The 26,139-nt window shown below is 27.9% G+C and overlaps 2 protein-coding genes across 5 annotated transcripts in view; one reads left to right on the top strand and one right to left on the bottom strand.

The window, feature by feature from the left end:
* The window catches only part of LOC114930552 (uncharacterized), a 32,811-nt gene extending 25,023 nt beyond the window's left edge, over nt 1-7,788 (bottom strand). Inside the window, exons 1-3 of one of the 4 annotated variants that reach the window (XM_085482562.1) lie at nt 7,696-7,744; nt 6,757-7,300; nt 3,931-5,108 (exon numbers count right to left, since the gene is read on the bottom strand). In XM_085482562.1, coding sequence (XP_085338688.1) covers nt 3,931-4,833 — 903 coding nt within the window. In that variant the 5' untranslated portion in view covers nt 4,834-5,108; nt 6,757-7,300; nt 7,696-7,744. Of the gene's footprint in view, nt 1-3,930; nt 6,182-6,756 lie in introns of those variants that run through there. The other 3 variants (XM_029302351.2, XM_029302352.2, XM_085482563.1) reach the window with 3 other exon arrangements.
* The window catches only part of LOC114930627 (dynein axonemal heavy chain 1), a 97,084-nt gene that overhangs the window by 52,028 nt on the left and 18,917 nt on the right, over nt 1-26,139 (top strand). The window contains 18 exon segments of the mRNA XM_085482654.1: nt 10,910-11,064; nt 12,978-13,217; nt 13,611-13,689; nt 14,183-14,396; nt 14,837-14,999; nt 15,585-15,703; nt 16,316-16,521; nt 16,598-16,760; nt 17,991-18,085; nt 18,087-18,152; nt 20,183-20,398; nt 21,079-21,303; nt 22,050-22,212; nt 22,693-22,862; nt 23,295-23,503; nt 24,901-25,003; nt 25,610-25,738; nt 25,802-25,922. Coding sequence (XP_085338780.1) covers nt 10,910-11,064; nt 12,978-13,217; nt 13,611-13,689; nt 14,183-14,396; nt 14,837-14,999; nt 15,585-15,703; nt 16,316-16,521; nt 16,598-16,760; nt 17,991-18,085; nt 18,087-18,152; nt 20,183-20,398; nt 21,079-21,303; nt 22,050-22,212; nt 22,693-22,862; nt 23,295-23,503; nt 24,901-25,003; nt 25,610-25,738; nt 25,802-25,922 — 2,836 coding nt within the window.

The raw sequence follows: 26,139 nt of genomic DNA, 5'->3' as shown, positions 1-26,139 counted from the left end.
TAAAATATATTTACGATTCTTGAATTAAGTAGTCACGTGATATTATGATGTGTTAATGTAATCGATGCAAATGCAATGCATGAAAATCACATTTGATTTTATTTTAATTACAACAGCCACAACAATGGATATATGGACATATAACTTTATTCTCTCAAATTAAGTTTTATAAAAACATGATATTATTGATATATTATTTTTTTTGCACATACACATACATACATACATACATATATATATATATATATATATATATATATATATATATATACTATAAACTATTAAAAGATAACACTTATTATAATTATATCTTTTAGATACTCTAAAATTACGACTGTCTTTTGTTATAATAAAATATGTATTTTAATTTAAATAACATTCAGTAAAATATATGTACATTAAATAAAAAAGTTTTAGCAGTAGTTTGATTACAAAGATAATATTGCTGTATAGTATTTCAAACATTGCGGATATTCAATAATTAAATGTACATACATAGGCAATAAAAGGAGCGCATTGCACGAGAATTTTGCTCTGAATACCAAAGTATAAATAAGCGATGGTTCCGTTTGAAGTGCACTTCAATTCTTTTCTTCGATTTTCCGTCAGAAAAGCAATAAAATTTAAAATCTATATCTGGCTTTCCTTTAAACTCTTAAGAAACGGGAAATTTATTTCAAAGCTGTTAAATTTATTCATGAAAGTGCTTATAAGCACAAGGAAATGTAAAATGTATCAATTATCTAAATCTATATTTTCGTGTCATTTTAATTTAATTATCTGTAGAAAAATAATTTCTTATAATAAACTTTTACACACAGACACACACATGTATGTATGTATGTAAGTATTATACATATTATGTATGTATACATTTTAAGAAAATAAATTTCACAAATTAATTTTTTTAATATTATTATTATTACTAATTTTTCGTGCTCTTGCTAAAGCAAAGTTTTTATTTAAATAAATGTTTAAATATGACAATTATTGAAATCGTTAATTATATAAACAATATTATTATAATCTCTGTTATACATGTATATGTTTATACATGATCCAATTAACTTGAATAACTGAATTAAAATAATTTTATTTATGCCTTCTTATGTATTAAAATATAAAAACATAAGAGTTGATAAGCACACTTATTATCATCAAACAAAAAATATCTTTTTGGAATTTGTTTTCAACGATTGTATCTACATTTTGTCGGGTAGAACGTAAATTTGGTAAATTGACTTTGATAATCAAATTTTGATGCAAATCTAATTAGTAAGTAACAAATTATTTACTACTAATAACTACTAATTCTGTATATTTAAATTTCTTTTTGTTTTTCTCTTTTCATCTTTGTATTATTAATGTGACAACTGATACGTACACAAACAACATAATAATTATATTTCGCTTGATAAAAAGTACACTAAGCGTTGACTTGTTCTACTGATACTCAAATATGTCATTTAATTTAATTTGCTTGCAAATTGGAACCTTTAATATACTTGCACGCGTTCCTTTATCAAAGAATAGTGACACGAAGAATGCTGCGTCCTACATTCTTTGCCTTTATGTTTGGTTTCGTAAAATAGAATACTGTGATAGATTACACAACGATAGCGTTAAAATAAATCGAAAGAGAATTTTATAGTAATATAATATACAAAAAAATATAAATAAATAAAAAATAAAATATAAATTATAATTAATTTTCTTAAATTTTTATTCTTAAAAAATGTAATACATTATTGTGTACACTCTATGTATACATACATAATATTGCAGTTTGTTCTTTTTTTTACACTCGCGATTTTCATATAAAGCTTTCAAATATTTTGCCCAAAATCACTTTTGTAACACTTATATTAAAAATATAAAATAAGTAATATTTTTCAATAAAAATGTTAAATAATAAACAATACATATAAATTAGCAAATTCTATACTTAAGTATAAAATATATTATGATAATAAATGCATAATCTAAAGTTGATTTTTTTCTTTTGACAACTTGTTTCAGAAATCAATAATGTTTTAGGTATTAACTTTGTTATAGATATTAATTTCCTCTATATTGAATATTTTTCCTTTGATGTGGCGTTAATAAATGCAATCATAATTCGCTTTTTAACGCAGATTACGTATTTTTTCATAAATATTTTCTCGAAACATTTTATGGATACACTTTTCTCGCGTGGATTACAATAATGTATCTAATTTGTAACAGATATATCTCGAGATTTACGTTGTAATCTTTCCCGCCCCTTGTATCCACCTACTAGATATCAATGACCGGGCAAAAGGCAGATTCCGCGCGATTCATGATATGTCGATAACATATACAGGAGTGATTATAAACAACGAGCATAGCAGGAAGCGCCAGCAATGCATGCATGTCGATCCGTAAAGATGAATGGTTAGTTATGTAAGCCGCGAGAGTATTTATACGTTGGTCAAAAATAGTCGACGAACCGCATTCGAAGAAGCGGCACGTTCCTCTAATGCCACCACATATGAATATCGACATACATTTTATATCGAGGTGATAGAAAGAAAAATCTTGCTTGAAATAAAAGAAGATTGACACGACTTTCTAAATTTGTCTGTAAAAGCGATGATTTAAAATAGAATTCGACACCTTTACATTTTTTAATGTTCTCCCATTCAGTGATATCTTGTTGACATTTATCAATTAAAAGGAATAATAATTCATGTTCATCCTCAGTTAAAACGTGTTCCATATGTTTTCAATATAAATCATTTTTTGCCTGTCTTTTTTTTCTTCTTTCCATAATCTATCCTTTAGAAATTACGAGAGTGGATAAACTATTTCCAGATTTGTGTTGATGTTTCAGATTATATATGCTCGTTTTGATGTTCTACTCACGCCGACAGCATATACGATCGATCGCAGGGGGAAAACTCAATATTTCATTGTTTACTTTTAAGAATTTATGACAACATACGTGGGAAGAAACACTTCTAATCGATATCACGAGTGCTATATCCTAAGGTTCCAAAATTTCAAAATAATATACCTAACGTGGAAGAAAACAATATCGTGAACAAGATAATATCTACAGTATTTTTGTTATAAAAATCAAATTTCGAAATCATATATCGTTAATCACTTATCGATAAAATTCTGCTTTGATGATATGTTTACACATATTAAAAATTTTCCACAATTATAATGAAAAAGTACAATAATTATATGCTCATTTCATAGTTGTCCAAGAAGATTTCATCATTACATGACAATTTTGTATATGCAAACGATTATTATCAAGTGTGCACGTGCATTAAGTATTTAACATACATAATATATTTATTCAGTTAATAGTTGTTCAGCAAAATGCCAACATCCGCAATAATTTTGTATATGCAAACTTATGTAATGAGTGTGCATATATTAATCATTTAATAGTACCAATTAAGTAGAAAATATTCATGTACGTGTATACACACATACATATACAGATATTTACCATTTAATTAATGTTACTAAAATATAATACATATATATATATTATAGATTAATATACATACACACTCACGATATAAGTTTATTACATAGTATATATATATATACACATATTAAAACATACATATATATTAAAATATGTAGTCGTTCAATTTTCAATATATATAAAAATCAACATATATTGTAAGTTAATAAATTTAAAAAAAATCTTTTTTATTTTTAAAATAATTTCAAAGTTATAGAATTTGAACTTCATATTAAATAAAACAAATTAAAATGAAAAATTCTTTATAATATGCAAAAATACAAGACACAAGATTCAACATCAAAGACAAAAATGAAATCTTTTTGCGAAAGGAAAGTCAATATATCAAAGTGACATATACGCTGCATATATACATAACATCAAAATGCAATCAAGAACGGAGATTTACGAAGGAAACTCACCGGGATTTGATTGAGATTGATGTCGGACTTCTCCCTGTTGGCGCAATTAGCGGTGTAACCGGGCTCCTGGTTGAATCGCCTGCCAAACTTGAGGAGATTTCTCATGATCATGGTATTCATCACGATGATGAGCACAAGCGGCACAATCAGGCTCGCTATGCTGTCAATAATGCTGATAATCCGCATGGTTTCTAGATACTCGATCCTCAAATCGCACACCTCGTCGCCGTCCTGATTTTTCACTACCCCGGCAGTGACGAAGGAATATGAGTGGCTAGCCAGAGCAAATATCGTCAGCACCAGAATAATAGTTTTTGCGCGTGCGACGGTGCACATATGCGGTCGATGGAGCGGATATTGAACGGCGATGAATCTTTCGACGGTGAAAGCGACGATTAACCAAGCGCTGAGCGAACTGCAAACCGCGCTGACATACACCAACGTTTCGCACCAGCCGTCATTGTTGAAGACTCTCCAGCCTACGGTGCTGTTAAGCCACACCAGGAGCAGAGATATGAGAAAGCCGAAATCAGCGGTGGCTAACGCAGCCAAGTAATAACTGGAGCTCCGCAGCTTCAGATGCGTCTTGAGAAAAACCACGCACGATAAGAGATTGCCTACCAGGCCCAGTAGAATGATGGACGGTATATAATACAGATGGCAAAAATCCAGGAGAAAGTATAGCGAGGTGCAGATTCCACCCAGCTCTTCCATCTCGAAAATCGTCTCTAAACTATGATTTTGATAATCGTAGATTGTCAGGTTCGGCCAAATCGTCGGCGACACTGATCTTCGGAGTCGCGGAGACAGATCGCCGAGTCTCGTCGGTATCTGATGATATCTCGAAACTCTGCTCGACAGTTCTTCAAATGTGAACATGGCTGCACGAGGTCGAGATTGCATTAATGGTCGAAGGAAATTCTCTTCGATGATTCTCTTCGTTGCTCCAGAAATGCGATCGGCTGCGCGATGTGCATCAACGCGTAATGCACGTCGCAATAATATTGGCCATTCTCCAGACTCGTAGGTGTGACTTGTTGTTGATATAGACCAGGCCAATGCCGGGCTATAGAGTTATCCGAATGCTTGAATCACGAGTGCGATCAGCTAAATAATTGTCCGATGGAAATTCCCAGCTTTTTCTCTCGTGTATAACGTATACCTTACCCTGATAAAACCTATTGAATGAGAATGCGTGTATGGCACGTAGATTCGCGAAGACTCGTTAAAATTGTTGACACGAACGCGATAGTATTCCACGCACTATTACGCTCGAATCGCGCGTGATAAGCAATATTGTTGTTCGATAAAAGCTCTCCCTTTCTTTCCTCGCGCACGAGAATGTCACCCTGCGAAAATTTGCTACAACTGAACGATGAGAGATCGGCAGAGATTCTTTAAATTTGTGAGAGCGATAAATATATATTGTATATAAAAAAAAAAAAAGGAAAAATTTTAAACAATATTGTCGACGTTTCAGAATTAAATATCTGGGGTACGCGTCGAAAGTTCAGCCTATTTTAGTTATCCGAAATCAGTAGTCGGACTAAAAGCTATTTGATCCGACACGATCGGTTGCAGCGCGGACGCATTCCACCGCGAGAAACGCGCGGCAAAACGATTGGAAGACTTTCCAACGTCGCTGACACGTATTAACGTAGGTATTGAGCGCAGGATTACGTTTAAATGTTCGGACATCCGTGTTTGTTCGACACAAATTTTTTCGCCCTGTCCAAACGTCCATCTAAGCGGGTGACATAACCGTTTACACTTTTGGTTCAATTACATTCAACTTAATTGCATTTTCAGAGGAATGTAGTCGAACAGTTCTGTTTTCGCACTCGATCGATACGATTTCATTTAATAATGTGCACATTCGCCCATTATTTCGCCTATTTTTATCCGGATTTCGCAGTAATTTATATTCATTTCACTCTATGAAAGCTTTATGTGCGCGTTAATTCAATTTTCAGGAAATAGCTATTATATTCATCATTGTATCCATTTGTGTATAAGTTGTTCAATTGGTTCAATAATAATGTCTCAATGATAGAAAATTAAGTTTTGATGAAATCCATATCAAATTGTGTGCATAAGATGAACGAATTTACGAGTTCACTGAATAACTCGCAATCAGAAAGATACATGAGAATTACTGTCTGTACGCGTGCTATTTCGTGTAATACATTTTCTGAAGAGAACCTTTAAGCTATCATCAATTGGCACGTCGAAACGTTTGATGCTAATGAGAACAAAAGCGGCACATTCATTGTTCGCAATTCTGTTCAAACTATATATATATATATATATATATATATATATATATATTTCATTAACGTGAAAACGAGAACGTAATGCATTTACAGTTCACTTAATAGCCTTTTGTAATGGATTTCTTAATTGTACATTTTTTATTTTTTTCTTCGACTATTTCACGTACGACTGATCACGAATCGAGCAAACCGCGCATTAAAAATCAATTTATCGATCTACAGTTTGCGATACATTCGAGAGTGAGATAAATACGGAAGTTTAGTGAGATTGATAAACAGCGCGCGTGTTTTCGCAAGAATGCGATTTCATCGTAACATTCGTTACTCACCTCAACCTTGACTTGAATAGCTCCCGAATCTAGCAAGCGTATCTACTACATTTTAGCTGATTCAGCGATCGTAATTTAATGCAGGAGGATTCTGTACGCTTCCAGATATCTCGCGTGTTAGAGAGAAAGATATCTTATTTGTGTATTTTTTTTTTAATTACCTCTCCGTGTCCTTTTAGAACTGCTATCGCGTTGTTATTAAATTATCAAAGACGTCGACTTACCATTTAATTTAATTGCGCAGTCACTGATTCGCACTTCACTATTTCATTAAATGTACAAGGCATTCCTAGTTGAATAATTCTTGAATAATCTTGAACTCTCGTTTGAGAAATATATATAATGTTGCCAGCGCATTTAATTGCCACGTGTTGCAGAGAACAAAATTACATATATCATCCAATTTTCTATACGACATTTTATCATTAATTCTGTCTTTTCCTATCTTTCCGCTTATCACCACACACAGAAAATTTAATAACAAAGATTGAAGACAAAATATTTTTTCTCGATATAACTGCAGTGTTGTACAACATTTTTATCAAATTTGTTACAAAATTTGCATCATTATCTTAAGTTGTGATATCCTTTAAATTCGTAAAAAAAATCTTACAAAAAACGTGATTTAATTTCTTGAATTAATTCTCTTTAAGATAAATAATCTCTGGATTTCGTTGAAGCACTAATTTTTTCAATAATGTGTGAAACTATAACAATTAAAACACCCTCGAAAAATTTTAAATCGTCGAACTCGTCCGTTGATTGTAACTAAAAAATACAATAGATTTTGTAATTTTCGTTGAAATTGAATTGGGATTACGAAGAATTTTTCATTTTTGGCTTTATGGATGTGATAATCAAACTGTCAGAGATTTATACATATAAAAAGCACTTCAGAGGTTTCAAACGATTCGTCAAAATTGGTACGTTGTTGTTTGCTATCTTCATTTAAATTTAATCACTCATTGTCAGCAGAACATTCAAAAACTTTTTAACAATTCCAGCTCTTCGAGAAGATTGAGTTTGTAACATGCAAACGGGGCATATTACTATTCGCTCCGAAAGAGCTCCGAGCTTTCGCGAATACGATCCACGATCTAGACGTTTACACGTGAGAAAAATATATTTTGTCGATATATCAATATATTTAAATAGTCACACACCACATTAACGTATATATAGGAAAATGTGCGCGTCGTGCGGTGGGAAACGTCGTCGGGTAAACTGGGAACATGGGCTTCTATGAGAACGCATCTGTCCCAAGCCGAAAAGTTCCGCCGCATGCGCCTTGTAGAGATCCTGCCGGCGTCTCGACGGACGCCGCTGATGCCGACGACGCCGGCGTCGTCGGGCTTCGCGTCGTTTCTGCGTCTCACGGCTTCGAAAAAATAATTGCGAAGATAGGGCATCTTTCTTTCTATGGTTCTGCAAAAATAGGGTGAAGATTGCGAAGAAAAAAGGGCATCTTTTCTTCGTTCTACGATAATAGGATGAAGATTACGAAAAGGAAAAGGATATTTCTTTTTTATTCTCCAAAAATAAAATCAAAAAAGATCTATCGTCTTTTTTTATCTGGAAATACAAAATCTTTACTACAAACAATAAATAATAATAAATCGATAATATTAATTAATGATAATATGAAATTTATTATTGGGAGACTTGGAGGATTTTTGACATACAAAATATTTGTATAAGTTTTGCTTGAACGTGAGTTTAGATTCGAGATAGATTGATTTTTCTATGAAGTCATATAGAAGAATTTCATTCCATTATGCACATCGTCGGGCTTCACGTCATCTTACATCTCTAGCTTCGAAGAAACGATTGCGAAAAAGGGCATCCCGATCTCCTTTTCCATCTTATAACAATGGAATAAAAGAAATATCACAGCTTTGCAATTTTAAAGCAAAAAAAACATGAAATTTTCACAATAAATAATAGAATAAATTTATATATTTTTATACATTATCGAAAAAAAATTTTTAATGTAAAATATTATATATATACATATATATATATCACAAGTTTTACTTATAAAACACAACTTATTTGAATTTCAATTCGAGATAAATTGCTTTTTCGATAAAGTTACATAAAAAAATTCATAGTTCACTATCCACACGAAATTTTTTGCTGCCTTTATTCCATGCTTCTATTATAGAAGATTCCAGCCGAATAATCTTTTGAATAAATTCTTTGTTCAATGACGAACAGAATTTTTTTTCAAACAGAATTATATCGATAGTTTTAATAGCTTTTATGGCATAGTCAATAAAAATTCAGAGATTTTTATGTAAGTTAATAATATATCAATTTTAATTTAACGGAATTGTTGATCTCATATCAAACTTAAGGCCAAAATGTTATTTAATGTTACAAACTTTAAAACATGATGTTGTCTGTTTTTTTGTTTCGCTAAGATCAAATAGAGCAAAATCTATTGTTATATTTTCTGTATTGTTGATAAATTTGATAAATTTTGCACTATTTTACATCTCGCACATTATAAAATTTTAATGGTTAAAAGACGGATATATATGTGTTCATCAAAACAATAAATACTTTATGTCTGACATTGCGTAGGTTACTACTACTGTATTAATAAATGTATAAAGAATATTAATATTGACATATGTTCAGATTCACTAATTTAAATAACTAATAACACATAAAATTGTATTTATTTCATTGACAGCACTAAATTAACTTTTGTAAATAAAAAACGTTTAACAGATTTTCTTGCAAAAAAAAAGGATACGAAATGTCATTTCGAGGATATGAATGTTAGGTATTCCAACTAATTCTTTTATCGATTGATTGTTATATCGGAAATAAGTTACTTCTAGACATTAACAACTTATTCAAATTTTAATTTTAAATTTAAAAAACCTGATAAAAAATGTTCGTCTTTATTCATATTTTTCTTTATAAATCTTAAAAGTGTTTTAATATAATTACGCATCAAGAAAGATTAAATAATTGAAGATATGTTTGAATTTTTAATACGCTTTTCATATTCTTTTCCTCCAAAATAATGTTCAATTAATGCTAGTTATGCTAGTTATATTTGTTCAGCACGTACGTTTAACTCTGACCAATCTCAACAATTTCAATCATTTTCGCAATCAACTCTATCCTATGTTAGCTTTCGTACGTGTTGGTTTCGTCACTAACCCAATACTAGTGTTACGTTGAGAAGCAACAATTTACTAGCTTCTATGCACATTACAAATTGTATTTACTGATGAATAAATTATATTTTATCAATATATGAATATGTAGAATTAATAAGCAAATTTGCATAGACGATATAAAAGATTAATATTTGTATAGTAATCTGTAATAATATGTAAGGGATTATACATAAATTTTCATTATACATAAATAATATGCATATTCTCTTTAAATCTAAAACATACATGCATATATGTATAAAATTAAATTGTACGATTTATTTAACTGTCTCTATCTATAATTATTTGTAAACTATTTGCAATTTATTTTAAAATTTAATTTTTGAATAGATATTTTTTTCTAGAAGAAAGTCTCATATATAAAATTTGTAAATAATTACTTCTTTTATAAAAAAAAATTGACTGAAAAAAAAGGTCTGATATCTATTATTACGTTTAATATTTAATTTGCGAGAAGGCTTTTACGTATTTATATAATACCATAAAACACCTTTATAATTTATTCTAGAAACTTTTCTAGAAAAAAAATGTGATGACAATATCTTTTATAATAAAATACCTGTGCATGATTATAGCACATTCTGTGTATATTTAATCATTTAATTTTGTAGAAAGCAAATGATTATAAAATATAAATTTAAAAATCAAAATGACCATTGTTAGAATTTCTGAAAAATAAAAATGGAAATTTTTCATAATTAATATTACACATATATAATTAGATTAGCTTTCTAAAAGAGAGAAAGCCTTTTAAAATACGCTATAATAGAAACAGACGACAGTTTAAAACAAGCTTTACTATCGCAGTGAAATGTAATTTAAATACAAAATGGCGAGAACAATTGTAGCAGTACGAATGTGTTACAGTTATTGTTTATATTAAACATATTTATTCCCAGAATATGCATTACGTATCTAATATTGATTTGCATTGATGTTTATTTTATAACAAGTTTTTTGTTACAAATATTCTGATTTAATTTTGCGATTTAATCGCTCTGTTGACTATTCTGCGTTGAAGATAATAGCATAATAAATGAGGAAATTATGTATCTTAGATGTACTAAATTTTGCAAATTAAGAAAAAATAATATTCTTATAAATGTTCAATAAAATATAGAGATTAACGTGCAAATAATTGACAAATATATATGTATATCTGTTTTGATTTTTTTTTCAGTGTTACAAAGTCTTGAAACATGCGTGTACAAATCTAAAAGGTCAATCACAACCAAGTGGCAAGCCATTCACTGCAGTTATTTCATATGTATTGAATCCAAAAGCTATATCAATGGGTCAATTGTATGGCGAATACGACCCGGGCACACACAAATGGTAAGCGATACATTGTCGATACTTCGCTAAAATCGTGACACCGCAAAACTGAATTTTATTTAAATGCAAATATATATGTACGTGTTCTATGTTATATGCCAAAACCATGAATCTGAAATTCTTTGAATTTTAATGATAAATTGTTTAGCTAAACAATAATTAGAATTAAAATTTATTTTTTCGCTAATTAAGAACTTAGGAATTAGTATCTTATGATTGAGATTTCTAATTCCCGTATTCCCCTTGGAAGAGCAGTCGCCCGGCAAGCGAAAGGACTCGGGTTCGATTCCCGATTCAGTCGATTTTCGGACTGATATTTTTCTCGCTTATTTCTTTGCAGAGGGATTAAAAGGGGAATACGGGAATTAGAGACCTCAACCATAAGGTACTAATTCCTAAGTTTCTAATTAGTGAAAAAATTAATTTTCGCAATTTTTCGCAATAACATTGCGTTTGGCTCTATTGGCCGATATATATATATATATATATATATTAAATATTTTTTAATTTAAAATATAATTTTTTTCTATGTTATTAAACAATTTAAAGCGGATTTCTCAAAATGTTACATAACAGAATCGTAATGTAATATTAACATTATATATATATATATATATATATATATATATATATATACATATATAGTGACGTCCCGATTTTATATATCAAAAATTTTAACAAAAAATCTGCTATTAAACTCTAATAATTTAACGTTCATTTCATTTTTATTTTAATATTCATGTAATTTGTATAATATATTAAGTACTTTTTACGTTAACTCAAATATTTCGTGAAATTTAATGTTAAATGTATTTATCTAGCGCTACAATAGCTATTGTAGCTCTAAATGTGTTTTAACACAAATAAACTCGACATTAGCATGCCATTGCTTGCTTGTAATTTTCAAGTAATTACGATAATTAATTCCACACAAACGTCATTAAACATATTAAATTCTTCAAACAAATATGTTTTCTAATATCATAGTATTTTATATAATTTTATTTCTTTTCCATATCAAATACATTTTAATTTTCCTTTAATATAATTTAATATAATTTTTAAGAATATATTTTCATAAATTATAATATTAAAAATAATATAGGATACTACAATTATCAAAGAGTTATCTCGTCTATAATATAATTAATTAAAATACTCACTGGAAATAAATGCATCACGTAAAGTATTAAAATAATAATGAATTACTATTACCACTTTTGTAATCTGATATATTCGAAGTTCGAAGACATTTATTTAATTCCTTTTTCCATTATTATGTTCTGTATAAACAAATGTCCAACGTATTTCAATGTATGCATTAAAATAATTGCCCGTAATTAGTTGTTACTTTTTCATTATTTTCGTTTTAAGCTTTAAGCAACGATATGTATACACAATGTGCACATTTGTAATACATATAAAAATATTTCAGATAACACATACATGTGTGTCTATATATTTAATCTTCTTTAAACTTACACATTACTTCAAATATATATATATATATATATATATATAATACATTGTATTTAAATTAATCTAAACAATTTTCTTTTATTTTAATTAAAAATCAGAAAAAGTATTATGTAAATATTTTTACATTTCATTTTTATATAATTAATAATGATTATTAATAATTTTTATATCAAGTTTAATAAATTATTTGCTAAATTATTTTATACCGCAATTTATTTATAGTTAATTATATACATATGTAGATATTAATAAATACATACGTATTCAAATAAGAAACATATAAAGAATTAATACATATATAAAGATCAATTTGCTAATCCATATACAAATATACAACATTTTTGTAACATTTGTGTGTGTGTAAATTGTAAAATTGTTAAAAATAGATACGAAATTCGTAGTGCTGATACCTGTCATGGACATTCGATTTTCAGGATAGACGGAATATTGCCAACTTTAATACGAGCAGATATAATAGCAGCTGATCATGATAAACGTTGGTACATTTTTGATGGACCGGTCGATGCAGCTTGGATAGAGAATATGAACACTGTTCTGGATGATAACAAAAAGCTTTGTCTTACATCAGGAGAGATAATAAAGTTATTGCCAACTCAAACCATGATATTCGAAGTATCAGATCTTCGAGTAGCTTCTCCGGCTACAATTTCTAGGTAATATAAAATTCAATTTCATTATTATAATGGAAGAAATTAATAATGGTATCAATTGCAAAAATGCAACATTAATATAATTAATATACGTCGAAAATATTGACTAAAATATAATAAATGAATGTTTGCCTTTTTAATAAAGATACAGTATATTGATTAAAATACAAAAGGAAGTGAATATGACTCCAAATAATAAACATAAACAGGTAAAATATAAAAGGCACTGTGAGTCGAATTTACATTTCAAAGAAATAAATTTAATTGCTGCTGCCCATCCTGCGCTTCTCGGCTCACATTACCTTTTGTATTTTACCATTTTCTATATTGATTAAAATATTAATTAGAATTATGTGACCAATTATATAATAAGTTTCTATTTTTATATAAAAACAGATGTGGTATGGTATATATAGAATCAAAAAATGTAGGTTTGCAACCTTTAATCGATTGCTGGATACGATCGCTACCAAAGGTAAATCAATATTTTCACAAAAGTATTTCCGCTGGTATATTTTTAGCCTTTATTTTATACATTTCATATATTGGAAAAGTTTGAAAACGGAGAAATAATAAATTTATTTTAATAGACAATATTATTTTATTAATATCATGCAATAATTTTGAAAGCGTATTTATCAATAGCATATTTCTTCTTAAATAAATATTTAAACAATTTTTTAATGCTCTAAGTCTATCTTACAGAAATAAAATTATAAGAATTTTTATTAGTAAAATTAAATTAAACTTTTAAAATAAACTTTAAATGTAAATTTTTAATACTTTTACTCTCTCTTTTTAGAAAGGATTTACTTTTAAATCCTCAAATTCCCGAATTTATCTCTTATAAGTTTTCAATTATTACCAAATAAATGTTATTTTATGCATATTGCAATTAATGTGAAACATTATTTAATTAGGTATATATAAAATGCAATTACGTAAAACAAGTATTTACGATTTGATAGACTATGAGCGATTATATCGAAGAAATAACGGATTTAACAGCTCAACTAGTGCTTCCTGGTCTAAAAATTATACGAGAAAATTTACGAGAAATCGTGAATACGGTAGATTTCGCCATTGTTCAATCTTATATAAATTTAATGAACTTCAGAATTCGACCGATGGCTGGCCGTGAAGGAAAAGCATTACCAAGTTTTGCTTTCCAAAGAACAATACGTAAGCCGCAAGTGATTTAACTTAATATGTACTTTGTACATGAGTATTGACACATAAATAATAAATTTAAGCTATATAGTAACTTAAATTTAAAATTTAAATTGCTTTAAATCATATTATATAATTACACATATAATATAATGGCAATATATGCATAGCAAAATATATGTATATATAAAGTTGTTCGATTTACATTTAAGCATATATTATCACAAAAATGCGCTCTGTTTCTATTTATCAGTTCTGTGTAGTTTGCTGCATAAGCATCTCACGTATAAAGATCAAGCCTGTATGCAAAGATGTATATTTAATATATTTAAATATTAATTAAATTTTAGTATATTAATTATTAATCACTAGCGAGAGAAATTAAAATTCCGATATTGTATTTGTATTAATATAAAATCACATATATTGACAATGAATATTTTGTATCCTAGCGGATTTGCTGTCACCATGGGCAGCTTTCGCTATTGTTTGGGGATTAGGTGCTACTTGCGATTATAAAAGTCGACGTATATTTAGTGACTGGCTGAGAAAAGTGCAAAAGGATGCCCAACATAAAACACCGTTTCCAGAAGATGGTCTTGTGTTTGATTATAGGTATAAATATAAAATAATCCAAGAAAAAAATAAGTTAAGAAAATAAACCTTTTTCTGAAGACGTTCATGCCGATGTTTATTACTTCGGAATTATTTACTTAAAAACTCAATTAACGTGGGAATTAACATGTTAAATTTGAATGATAAAAAAGTTTTAAAAGACAAGAGAAAAAATAGAAAATTTAAAAACCAAGAAAAAACTAAGCTTAAAAGAGCTTAATGCTTAAAAATAGAAATAATTAAATGTAATCTTTTTATTACTATACTTTTTAAAAACTGTATTTCACATTAATATAATTTTACTAATATATATGATATTTAAATATTATTAAAATTATATCAATAAAATAGTATATCTACATTAACACACACAAACGTAAAAATTAAATTGTAACAACAAATAGGATAAACTAACAAATTTTTGTTAAACTTTTCTTTTTGTACGAAAATATAGACCATCTTCATTTATAATTACTTATTTACACTTCATTTATAATTTTTTGTAAATAATTTGAATTATAGTAAAATACATTACATCATATCTTAATTGAATCAAATAATATGTTATATATCATATATATTAAGATTGCACGATGGCGGATTCACCGATCCTATCGAAGGTCAAGAGCCAATTCCATCAAAGTGGTACAAGTGGTTGGACGGAATTCCACTCATCAGAATAATGCCAGAAACAAAATATACCGGTAAACCACAGCTATTTCTTTAGAAATAAATTTATGTAAACATATGATATGTATATTTGTTAAATAGATAGTATGTATATTTGTACAACTCGCAAAGCTAATTAGATTCGGTAATTAGTTAACAATTTAACTTACTATTCCACTAATTACCAATAATTACACAATAAAAAGAAGATAAAACCAAATCATATAACCGCGATAGAAAGCAGAACATACAGAAAGAGCTTTATTTCTATCTTTTATATATTTTTGTTTCATTTAAAATGCAATTTAATTTAATTTGAGATAGATCTAATCGCGAAAATATTTAAAATTGAATGATAAAAAAATATACGATGTTTAAAAAAATTTTCAGAAAATATAATTTTATTCCTAAAAGAAAGCTATTAAAAAGAGATTTTTTTCATTGATAAGAAGACATTGACTATATGTTGTATGTAAAGGACCATTTTAAATGTCCGAATATTTACGCTGTGCAATAGATTGCAAAATTTGTTATGCAATACAACATTGAATAAATTGTAATACTTAATATATTTTATCCCTTATTATTTTAAAACAGTATATGTTCCATATTTGACAACATCTCTTGACAAATAACATTTTTTACAGATATCGAAGTGCCAACTGCAGACAACGTGCGAAACGCTGCATTAATTGAATATCTTCTCATTAATGAGACAAATATACTTTGCGTGGGTCCAACCGGAAGCGGCAAAACCCTGACGGTGTCGACGAAACTATCGCGTAACATGCCGAAGAAATATATTTGCGACTTCATGACGTTCTCGGCGCGAATTACGGCGAATCAGACTCAAGTATGACAGGAGAGGGAATATTATATATTTTTTAAACGGAAAATGAGATTAATGATCCGGATTTATTTTCGCGCAGGATTTAATTGACGCGAAATTAGACAAGAGACGTAAAGGTATTTACGGGCCGCCGATCCTGAAAAAGCAAATTTTTTTTATCGACGATTTCAACATGCCGACGTTGGATGCGTTTGGCGCTCAACCACCGATTGAATTAATCCGACAGTTTATGGATTTAAACGGTGAGAAAAGTAGCGAGATTAATTAAATTAATAACCCATTTAATTAATTGCATCGATGCACGAATCATTGATAAGGTGATAAATTAATAGATTTAAAAAATATACAATGACAAGAAAATTTAATTAGAAGTAACATTCGAAAAAATACAATAACTAATTTAGTCAGTACTAAGAGTTGATGTGAAAATTATAAAGTTATAAATAATTTTAGTTAATAGCTATTCTAATTTAACTACTATTATAACTGTTCTGTTCTAATTCTAGCTATATATGTTTATTTTATTTTCCTTTGTAAACAATTATCTAGATTATTTGGTATTATAAATACTTGCAAAGTAATACAACAATCATTTATTAAAATTTCTTCATTTTTTGATAAAAAAAAATACAAAACTATATTTTAGAATTTTATATATCTCTTAAATAGTTTTACACTTCATAAATTATACAATGTATAAAAATAGAAACAAAAATTAAGTAAAAATAACATTTTCTTTTCACGTCAAAACATCGCAAAGTACCTTTTACTCGGGATTACTCTGTAATCTTCGTATTTCCTATCTTATTAAAATCCTATTTAAAAGATTTCATTAGAAATAAATTGTATTACGATTACGTCAGAGGCAGATCAAAATAACTCTTCAATTAATGAAAATTTTAATCTTGATCCTCGAAAGCTCTTGAAACAACTTAAAAAGAAATGAATATTTAAAAAAATTATATATAAAAATTGAAAACACGGAGATGGTAATATTTACATACCTCCACCATAAAAATATCTGTGTATAAAAATATAATGAAACATGTGCTAATCCTAAATTTTAATTACTAAATATGTGTTTTTTCATACACTTGTGCGTATTGAAATCAGAATTTTAGTAAAATAATTTTAATAACCTACAGAACAATATATAATCTTCAAGGTATTGATATAATCACAGTTGACCTTTTTATACGGCGAAATTCGATATCACTGATATATATCTCAATATAAATATGATCAAAATAGTCTTTTTCCATGATATCGAGCGAGTTATATAATGGAAGTTTCTATAAAACTTCCTAACATCATATCATCCATTCCCTTATCTTAACAAGTTAAGCTTCAATAAATCCAAAAACTTTTCAAGATTTTAATTTCTTATTAGAATTTTATTTAAAAATACTTTCTATGAACTATTTATATAATGTAATAAAATATACCAAAATAAGAGAAAGAGTTTTCTGCAGGATGGTACGACAGAAAAGAAATTGGATCCTTTAGGCTGATCGAGGACGTAAATTTTGTCGCTGCTATGGGACTTCTCGAAGGTGAAAGAAACCCTAATAACTGCCAGACTTCTACGACATTTCCATATTATTGCATTTCTAGAAATGGAGGACGACATCAAAGTAAGTTGTATGCTGGTATTTGTAAAATTGCACGTTGAATACGCTAATTGCTTGCATTTATCGACGATCTTTCAGGGTATCAATCACATTATTTTTGTCTAGAAATAAAAGCGTGAAATTTCCGCGCGCGTGATTTTTCTGAAGTTATAATTGTCGAGTAAAAAGAAAATCCTTGATTGAATAAATTCTCGCTCATCTCAAAAATGTTCAATTTTTTTTCTTTTATACTTTAATATCTATTATTTAAAGCAATATATTATAAAAATATAAAAAAATAATGAATCCACTTCTTTGAAATGTATAATATAATACTTTTCAATCTACAAAATTTAATTATTAAAATCTTTAACAACATACTTTAAAAATTAACTATATTTTATATTAAAAATATATTGATTTGTACACAAATATATTTACAAGATAACACAGGCCGACAAATTTTAAACCCATAGATCAGACTAAGTGACTCCGAAGGTTTTTCGTGTCCCTGAATACGAAAAATCTTCGAGGTCACTTAATCTGATTTATGGGTTTGAAAAAAGCTTTTTTTGTCGGCCTGTGTAATCGATAAGAGAGAGAAATCACAAATAAAAATTATCAGTAAAGAACTAACAGAATAAGATATCATATGAGATACTTTACAGACGAATACTAGGCAAGAGTCTTGTAATTTTATATAGAAAATTCAGAATCGAGACATTTATCGAATAATATTGAACGAATATTACGATTTGACTTATCGTGTCAAGCTTGAAATTCAATGAAAAATCATCTCCGACATCAGATTTTGTTACGCTTGAAAGTGCACTTACTTGACTACATGTACGTTTCCTTCCACTGCGTCGTCAAGTTTTCTTCCATTGAATCGGCATCCACGCCCAAGCGCAGTAATCGCGACCCTTTGGAAAAGACGGAACACCGTGGCATCATAGCCGCTGTTTGCCTTGTTCCTTCGTGCCCGCCGCAATTAGACGCCGTAAATCGTGACCATATCGACCATAATTTATCATAATCACCTGCTCGGCTGATATAATGAAGACCATAATCAACCTCACCGACTCTGCGCACCCGCGAGACCTTTCTGTGTACGTTTCGTCCAAGGTCGATGAGGCGGGTCCGCGTTTAAATACCGTTGGTTAAATATTCGTGTCAAATACATTCATAGTATTCGTACCCTTTGCAGAGAATTTCTTCAGTTCTAGTATCCTTAGATATTATCTAACATTGGCTAATTAAATATTAAATTATATAAGAGTGATATAATTAATACTGAATGTAATAAAAAATTGAAACAATAAGTAAGATTTTAATTACAGTGGGGTGATGATCGTCTTTTAATATAAATCTGTGGTTAGAATAAGTTTATCACTGGCAAGGTGTCTAGTCAAAGCCAAGCGGTAAAATTCCCTGATTTTCAATTCAACAAATGTCATTTTTAAAGGATTTTAAAAAATTACAAAAAGTCACAAAATTTCATAACTTTTCTACGACTTTTCCAGAAATCCGAAAATTCCCTGACATTTCCAGGTTTTTCAAATTTCCATGACTGCTAGACACCCTGACTGGAAAACTTACTTTATGTTCTCTCTTAATAATTTTTGAATTAAAATTAAAACTAAAACTTAATTTTTTAAGTGATTTTTGTGAGATATTTCGAGAGAAATTCTATTAGATTATCTTATAAGAATTAACATTGAACATACCTTGCGTAATGGTAAGATTAAAGTTCTATTAAAGTAAGTTTAAATGAAAAAGTTTGAACAGCTTTTAAATTTAAAATTAGTGTAATTTTAATTAATGTTGAATTAAATGCGAAATAGAAGAGAGTGGAGAGTCGGAATGTATGCCAAGAAACATTAATTCCTATTGCTTAAGATATTTAGATATAAAAATGAATGCTATGTAATTATTCTATATTTATGAAAAAAAAAATTAAATATCTGTATATAAGATAATATTTTTAAAATTCAAAATAGATATATCTATAAATATAATTATTTAATTTGATATGCTTTATATTTAATTTACAGTCGCATATCTTCAAAACCATTTTTAATTCGTGGCTGTCAAATACACCAGAACTTGGAAATATGCTGGACGATATAGTGAACGCTACTTTAAAAATTTTTACAATTACATGCAGCGAAATGTTGCCGACTCCTAATAAATCCCACTATACTTTCAATCTCCGCGATTTGAGTAAGGTATTCCAAGGTGTACTTATGGCGGACGCAAGAAAAATGCTAGTTAGTATAAGTTTTATGTATTATTATATTAACTTTCTAATTTAAAAATTGATTGCATTTTACTGAAAGGAAAATTGTCGCGGAATTAATAACAAGCTGCTTAAACAAAGATACGTCGATAATAGCAGACTATTCTGCGCCATGAAAAGAATTGTTCGATAAAAGTCTATGTGCTCGAGTAATTAAAACACGTGTATGATCAGACAAACCTTTCTTTCAGTTTTAGCTCATGCATATGCGGCGCTCGTGGCAATATAGCAGGCGTTATTAAAAAGTTAAAATAAGATAAAAAAAGAATTAATCTGTTTTACACAAAAGTGAAATAAAAAATGTTATTTAAATGGTTTTTTTTTATACGTGACAAAGTAAAGTAATCTATACATAAATCGAGGAACATTGCTGTATATTTGCAATTCATCTTTGATTGTTTTAAAATAGAGATGACTTTAATTAAGTTGAATACTTTATTTAATACTGACGTGAAATTGGATATTTTGTACAGCCCAGATAAACAAAGTAAAAACACGTTTGTGGGATTAAAACAACAATTTACATGTGTCATGCCTTTTGTAATAGATTTAATTAATCTGTAGATATTATCCTATATATATATATATATATATATATATATATATATATATGTATCATATTTGTGTCACTTGATTTTTTCTTTTATATAGACTCGAGAAAAATTATTGTTACTTTGGTATCATGAAAATATTCGAGTCTTCAGTGATCGATTAATTGATGACGAAGATAAAAAATGGTTTGATAAATTCTTGCGAGAAATATTAAACAAAAATTTCCATTGTGACATCGATAATTTTATTGGGAAGAAACTATTATTTTATGGTGACTTTTGTGGCCCAGCGAAAGAATATGAACAGATAACAGATATGAAAAAAGTAATTAATTTCATTTATAGTTAGAACAATTTTAAATTTAATATTTAATATATATTTAATATTTTATAATACATAATATGTATATAATTACACGTATGCATATATAATATTAATATAAATATTTAATAACAATAAAATTAATAAAGTCGCCAATGATGTGTAAAACCATACAAATTTATTGAAATTTCGTCCTAACTGGCCAGTACAATTTAATTAGAAACACTACGTTTCGACCCTTAGGTACGGGTCCTTTTTAAGTGTAACTGCACAATAAAAATATACAATGATTAAGATATGAAACAATAATTTACAAAGTTGTTAACAAAGAAATTTAAAATAATATAAAAATAATGTAATGTACCTTTCAAGATGTTGATTCGACAGCAGTAAAATTACTAAAGTAGTATTTCAATAAATTTGTATAAATATTTAATTATAAAATTAATAATTACTAATTATTAAAACTTGATAAGAAAATTAATAATTAATAGTAAATATATATATATATATATATATATATATATATATATATAATTTAATAATTAATATTTTTAAATTTTTAAGTGTGTATATTGTGTGTATGATTTCATATAAGATATATTATTAAAAACGCAAATATAGCGTAAAATTTATGTATAGTAGATATTGATTCCATAAAATTTAAAAAGTTTATATATTTATCTTTTTAAATTTTTTATAAGTTATCATTAATAAAATGTATTTCGACCTTTTTTATATATTTATAGATGGAAAAAATTTTACTTGATTTTTTGGACGATTATAATAACTCAACGACATCGCCGATGCAATTAGTACTATTTGAAGATGCAATGAATCACATTTGTAGAATCATGCGGATTCTTCGACAACCTAGAGGAAACGTCTTATTATTAGGAATGGGTGGTTCAGGTATGCTGCATATATTGCATACGATTAAAATATATCAAAATATTTCTATAATTCTATAATTAATACAGTAATCTTAAAATTAATTTAAATTCTCGTATATAAAAGATGCGTTTGATAAAGATATTAGTTAATTAATCAACTTTAAGAATTAATTTTAAATGTTTACTAAATGCTTCATGTAATTATACCTAATGCATATTTTTTGTAAGTTTAGAAATCAATTTAAAACTGACTTCGTAAGAATATTAATTTTAATATTAATAATATTCTGTATAACCGCGTAATCGCTTCGATAAACAGCTTATTCATTTGATTAATTGACATTTGAATATTTTTTTCTTTTCTTTGTATTTCCATAAATTTCATATTGACTTCTTGCTTCTTCAATTTAAAGAACTTGCTGACTAAAGAAATTGTGTTCATAATATTGCGTCTAGAATAAGATGCGAATGAAGCAAAACACTTTTTTATCCCAACTAGGACGTCAAAGTCTGACGAAGCTTGCATCGCACATTCAAGAGTATAACTGTTTCCAGATTGGAATTAGCAAAGTATATACGACCTATGACTGGCAAAATGATATCAAAAACGTAATGCTAAAAGCAGGATTACGGAATCAGTCTATCGTCTTTCTGTTTTCTGACACGCAGGTAAAATTAAGTCAGGTTGTCAACTAAAATTTTGAGTATACTTGAATAAAAAATTCGTCATGTTCTGTTGTCTGCATCTTTGTTCGTATTTGTATTTAACATAATAAATAATAAATAACATTCAATAAAAAAGGAACCAAGGCAACATTAGTACGCAAATAATAATTTTATAAGGAATTTCTTAAAACACTTATAATATTGCAGTAAACACATGGTATGTGCTTTAAAGAAAAAATGCTTTATTTTATAATAATAATAAAATTATATATTCTGCTATAGGTATTTTTGCATTGAAAATAAATGTCTATCCGCTTTAAACGGATTAAATTATTTTACTTCAGAATTAAATCAGAGAGATTATATTGATATATTATAATTACAGCTATTTTCTCTTTTACATGTTTGATATGTAATCCGTATACGTTTTTCTAGATAAAGAATAATTCCATGCTGGAGGACCTGAACAACATTTTAAATAGTGGTGATATTCCGAACATATATCAAGCTGATGAAGTAGACAAAATTTATCAAGCAATGCGAGCGCTAGTACAAGAGATTAGCCTACCAATCAACAAGAGTAATCTTTTTTCCACTTATCTGAAGAGAGTCAGAAATAATTTGCATATTGTCATCACAATGAGGTACTTTTTTGTAAATTTTATATAATTATTAATACCATTTTAGCATTTTTAAAGAAATTTAATTGAATAATTATTTCTAACAATAACAAAAATTTTAAAACCACGTTTTTCTTATTTATAAAATGATTAATTTGCAATTTTAAGAAATTTATACGCAAATTTATGTGATGTTACTTTTTGTGGAAACAAAAAAAATATATATCACTCTTATCAGTAGTTCTAAAATGTTGAACATTAAGTCACGCAAATCTGAATTATCATTTGTCACGATATAAATCTACGGTAAAGATTCGTAAGATTGGGACATTTACGACAAGTAGACACGATTTTGATGTAGAGCTGCGTTCGCTTTGGACGCTTTCAGCGTTATAAGCGTCAAAGCAAACCCAGTCTAGGTGTCATACGAGTCTAATAGCTGTGAAATTAATATCATATCACGTGCCGTGTCATAATACGAAATAATGTTAAGGATCGATCAATAGATCTGGAAAGGATAAGTTATGAAAATTTATTTGTTTTATTAATATTCATATAGAAATTACTATTATCTCTCGTATAAAATATAATAAACTATATATATAATAACGATGATTCCTATTTTGAAAATTAATCAAATTAGTCAATTACTCATTTTATAATAATTTTCAGTTCCTAATATTAATTTAAGAAAAACAAACATAAATTTAACTTGAAGCAAATTATACATTCTATATGTAATATCTTATTAATTTCAAAACTTAGATTACTCAAAATTTTGAAGAACATCTTCCGTGAAAATAAACATTAAAATTTGTATCTTGCTTAATATAATTTATTAAATTAAAGGAGTAAATTAAAAACTTTTTAGGAAGCAGAGTAATGTTATTATGCATCCTTTTTTATAAATGTCAAATTATAAACTATAAAGACATGAGAATAACAATTTTAATTGTAACATTATGCAGCTATTTTAACTTAAAATAATCTATACAATGTATAATAAAATCTGATAAAAATTGATAATATGTAAAAGATTAAATTTTAAAACATTGACGAGAAACGTAAAAGTAGATAAAATATGAAAACGCGGCAGCAAAGTCGAGGAAATAATGGAATATTGATCGTTCAACTAATATGTTCAAACTAGAACGAATCTTCATTCCATATCTATATCGATTTTTCATAAAATAAATAAATCACTCATAATTAATTGATTGATTATTCAATCCCTCGTCATAAAAATTCTATTGCAAATGCACTACATTCTGCATTCTAATAATCATCCAACAATTAATATCTCTTTATATGTTGCTATTTGCCGAATCATAAAACATACAATTTTTGTATGTTTGCATTTTTAATCACACATACATTTGCGCAGAATTAATTTGGTGTTCTTACACATTTCCAATATTTAGCCCGATTGGAGATATATTTCGCGCTCGCATCAGACAATTCCCAGCACTAGTAAATTACTGTACGATTGATTGGTTTTGCCCCTGGCCGGATACCGTACTTCAGGTTTGTATAATACGATAAAGCGTGAAATGACTAAAAATATATCTGTCTCCGCAATTCTCTATTATAAAAGCGTTTTAGTAAAAATACCCTCCAAATCAATATTATACATATTTTCAATATTGATTTACTGTACACATGTATTTGTACAGTATTTTATCATTATTATATACAGTGTGTATATAAATTTCAAGTAAGTTTTAAATCTAGAATTAATAAAATGTAGTCAGTTTATTGACAGAATTATTATAAAATTTTAATATTATATGAAGCATTATGTATTGGGAATATTTTAAACAATTTTTTTTATATTAGAAGCTTCAGTAGACTTGTAAAATAATAAATAAATAAATAAAAAGCGATATGCATACAAATATTATTTATTTTTTTTTTAATTCCGCTTCCGATCTCCCTCGGAGAAATGTTTTATAGTAAAAATCTTACATACGAAAACGGGAGTTGCAGCATGTTCATATAACGCATATAGATAATTTGTCAATTTCATGAAACTTGTCACAAAAATGTGAAAATGAATATTTTGAATTATATTACGAAAAAATGGGATATATATAATTGTTCGAGTATCAACTAGAATATATTTCTGTTTAGAGCGTAGCAACGCATTTTTTGTTGAATATCAAAGACGAATCGATCACAGATGAAACTTTGCGATCTATTGTAAGGATATGTCAATGTATGCATACCAGCGTGATCGACGCCAGTGATCGATTCTTGAAAGTGAGTATATAATTTTATTTGCATATAAGATAGACATCTTATGCCGAATAAAATTTACTTTAGGAACTGGATCGTCATAATTACGTCACTCCTACATCGTATTTGGAATTATTGTCCAGTTATAGTAATCTCTTAAAAAAGAAGAAAAACGAATTAAATTCTTCGATGACTCATTTGTCTACCGGTGAGTAAAGTTGAAAAATTAATAAATATTGAATAAAATTAAAATAATAGCTTCAATTGCTCTAGAAAATATATAGAAAAATTTTGAATATAAATTGTACTAATTATATCTTAATTCAAATGTAGTTTTTAGATATATAATATCAAACAATGTATAGGATATATTACTCTTTACGATATAAACATTCTATAAGAATTTTAAAATAATATTTTCAAAA

The sequence above is a fragment of the Nylanderia fulva genome, unplaced genomic scaffold, assembly GCF_048542155.1.
Source record: "Nylanderia fulva isolate GAGA-0341 unplaced genomic scaffold, ASM4854215v1 Scaffold21, whole genome shotgun sequence".
NCBI lineage: Eukaryota > Metazoa > Arthropoda > Insecta > Hymenoptera > Formicidae > Nylanderia > Nylanderia fulva.
Note: the sequence above shows the minus strand (reverse complement) of the source record. Positions and strands in the feature narration are given on the sequence as shown.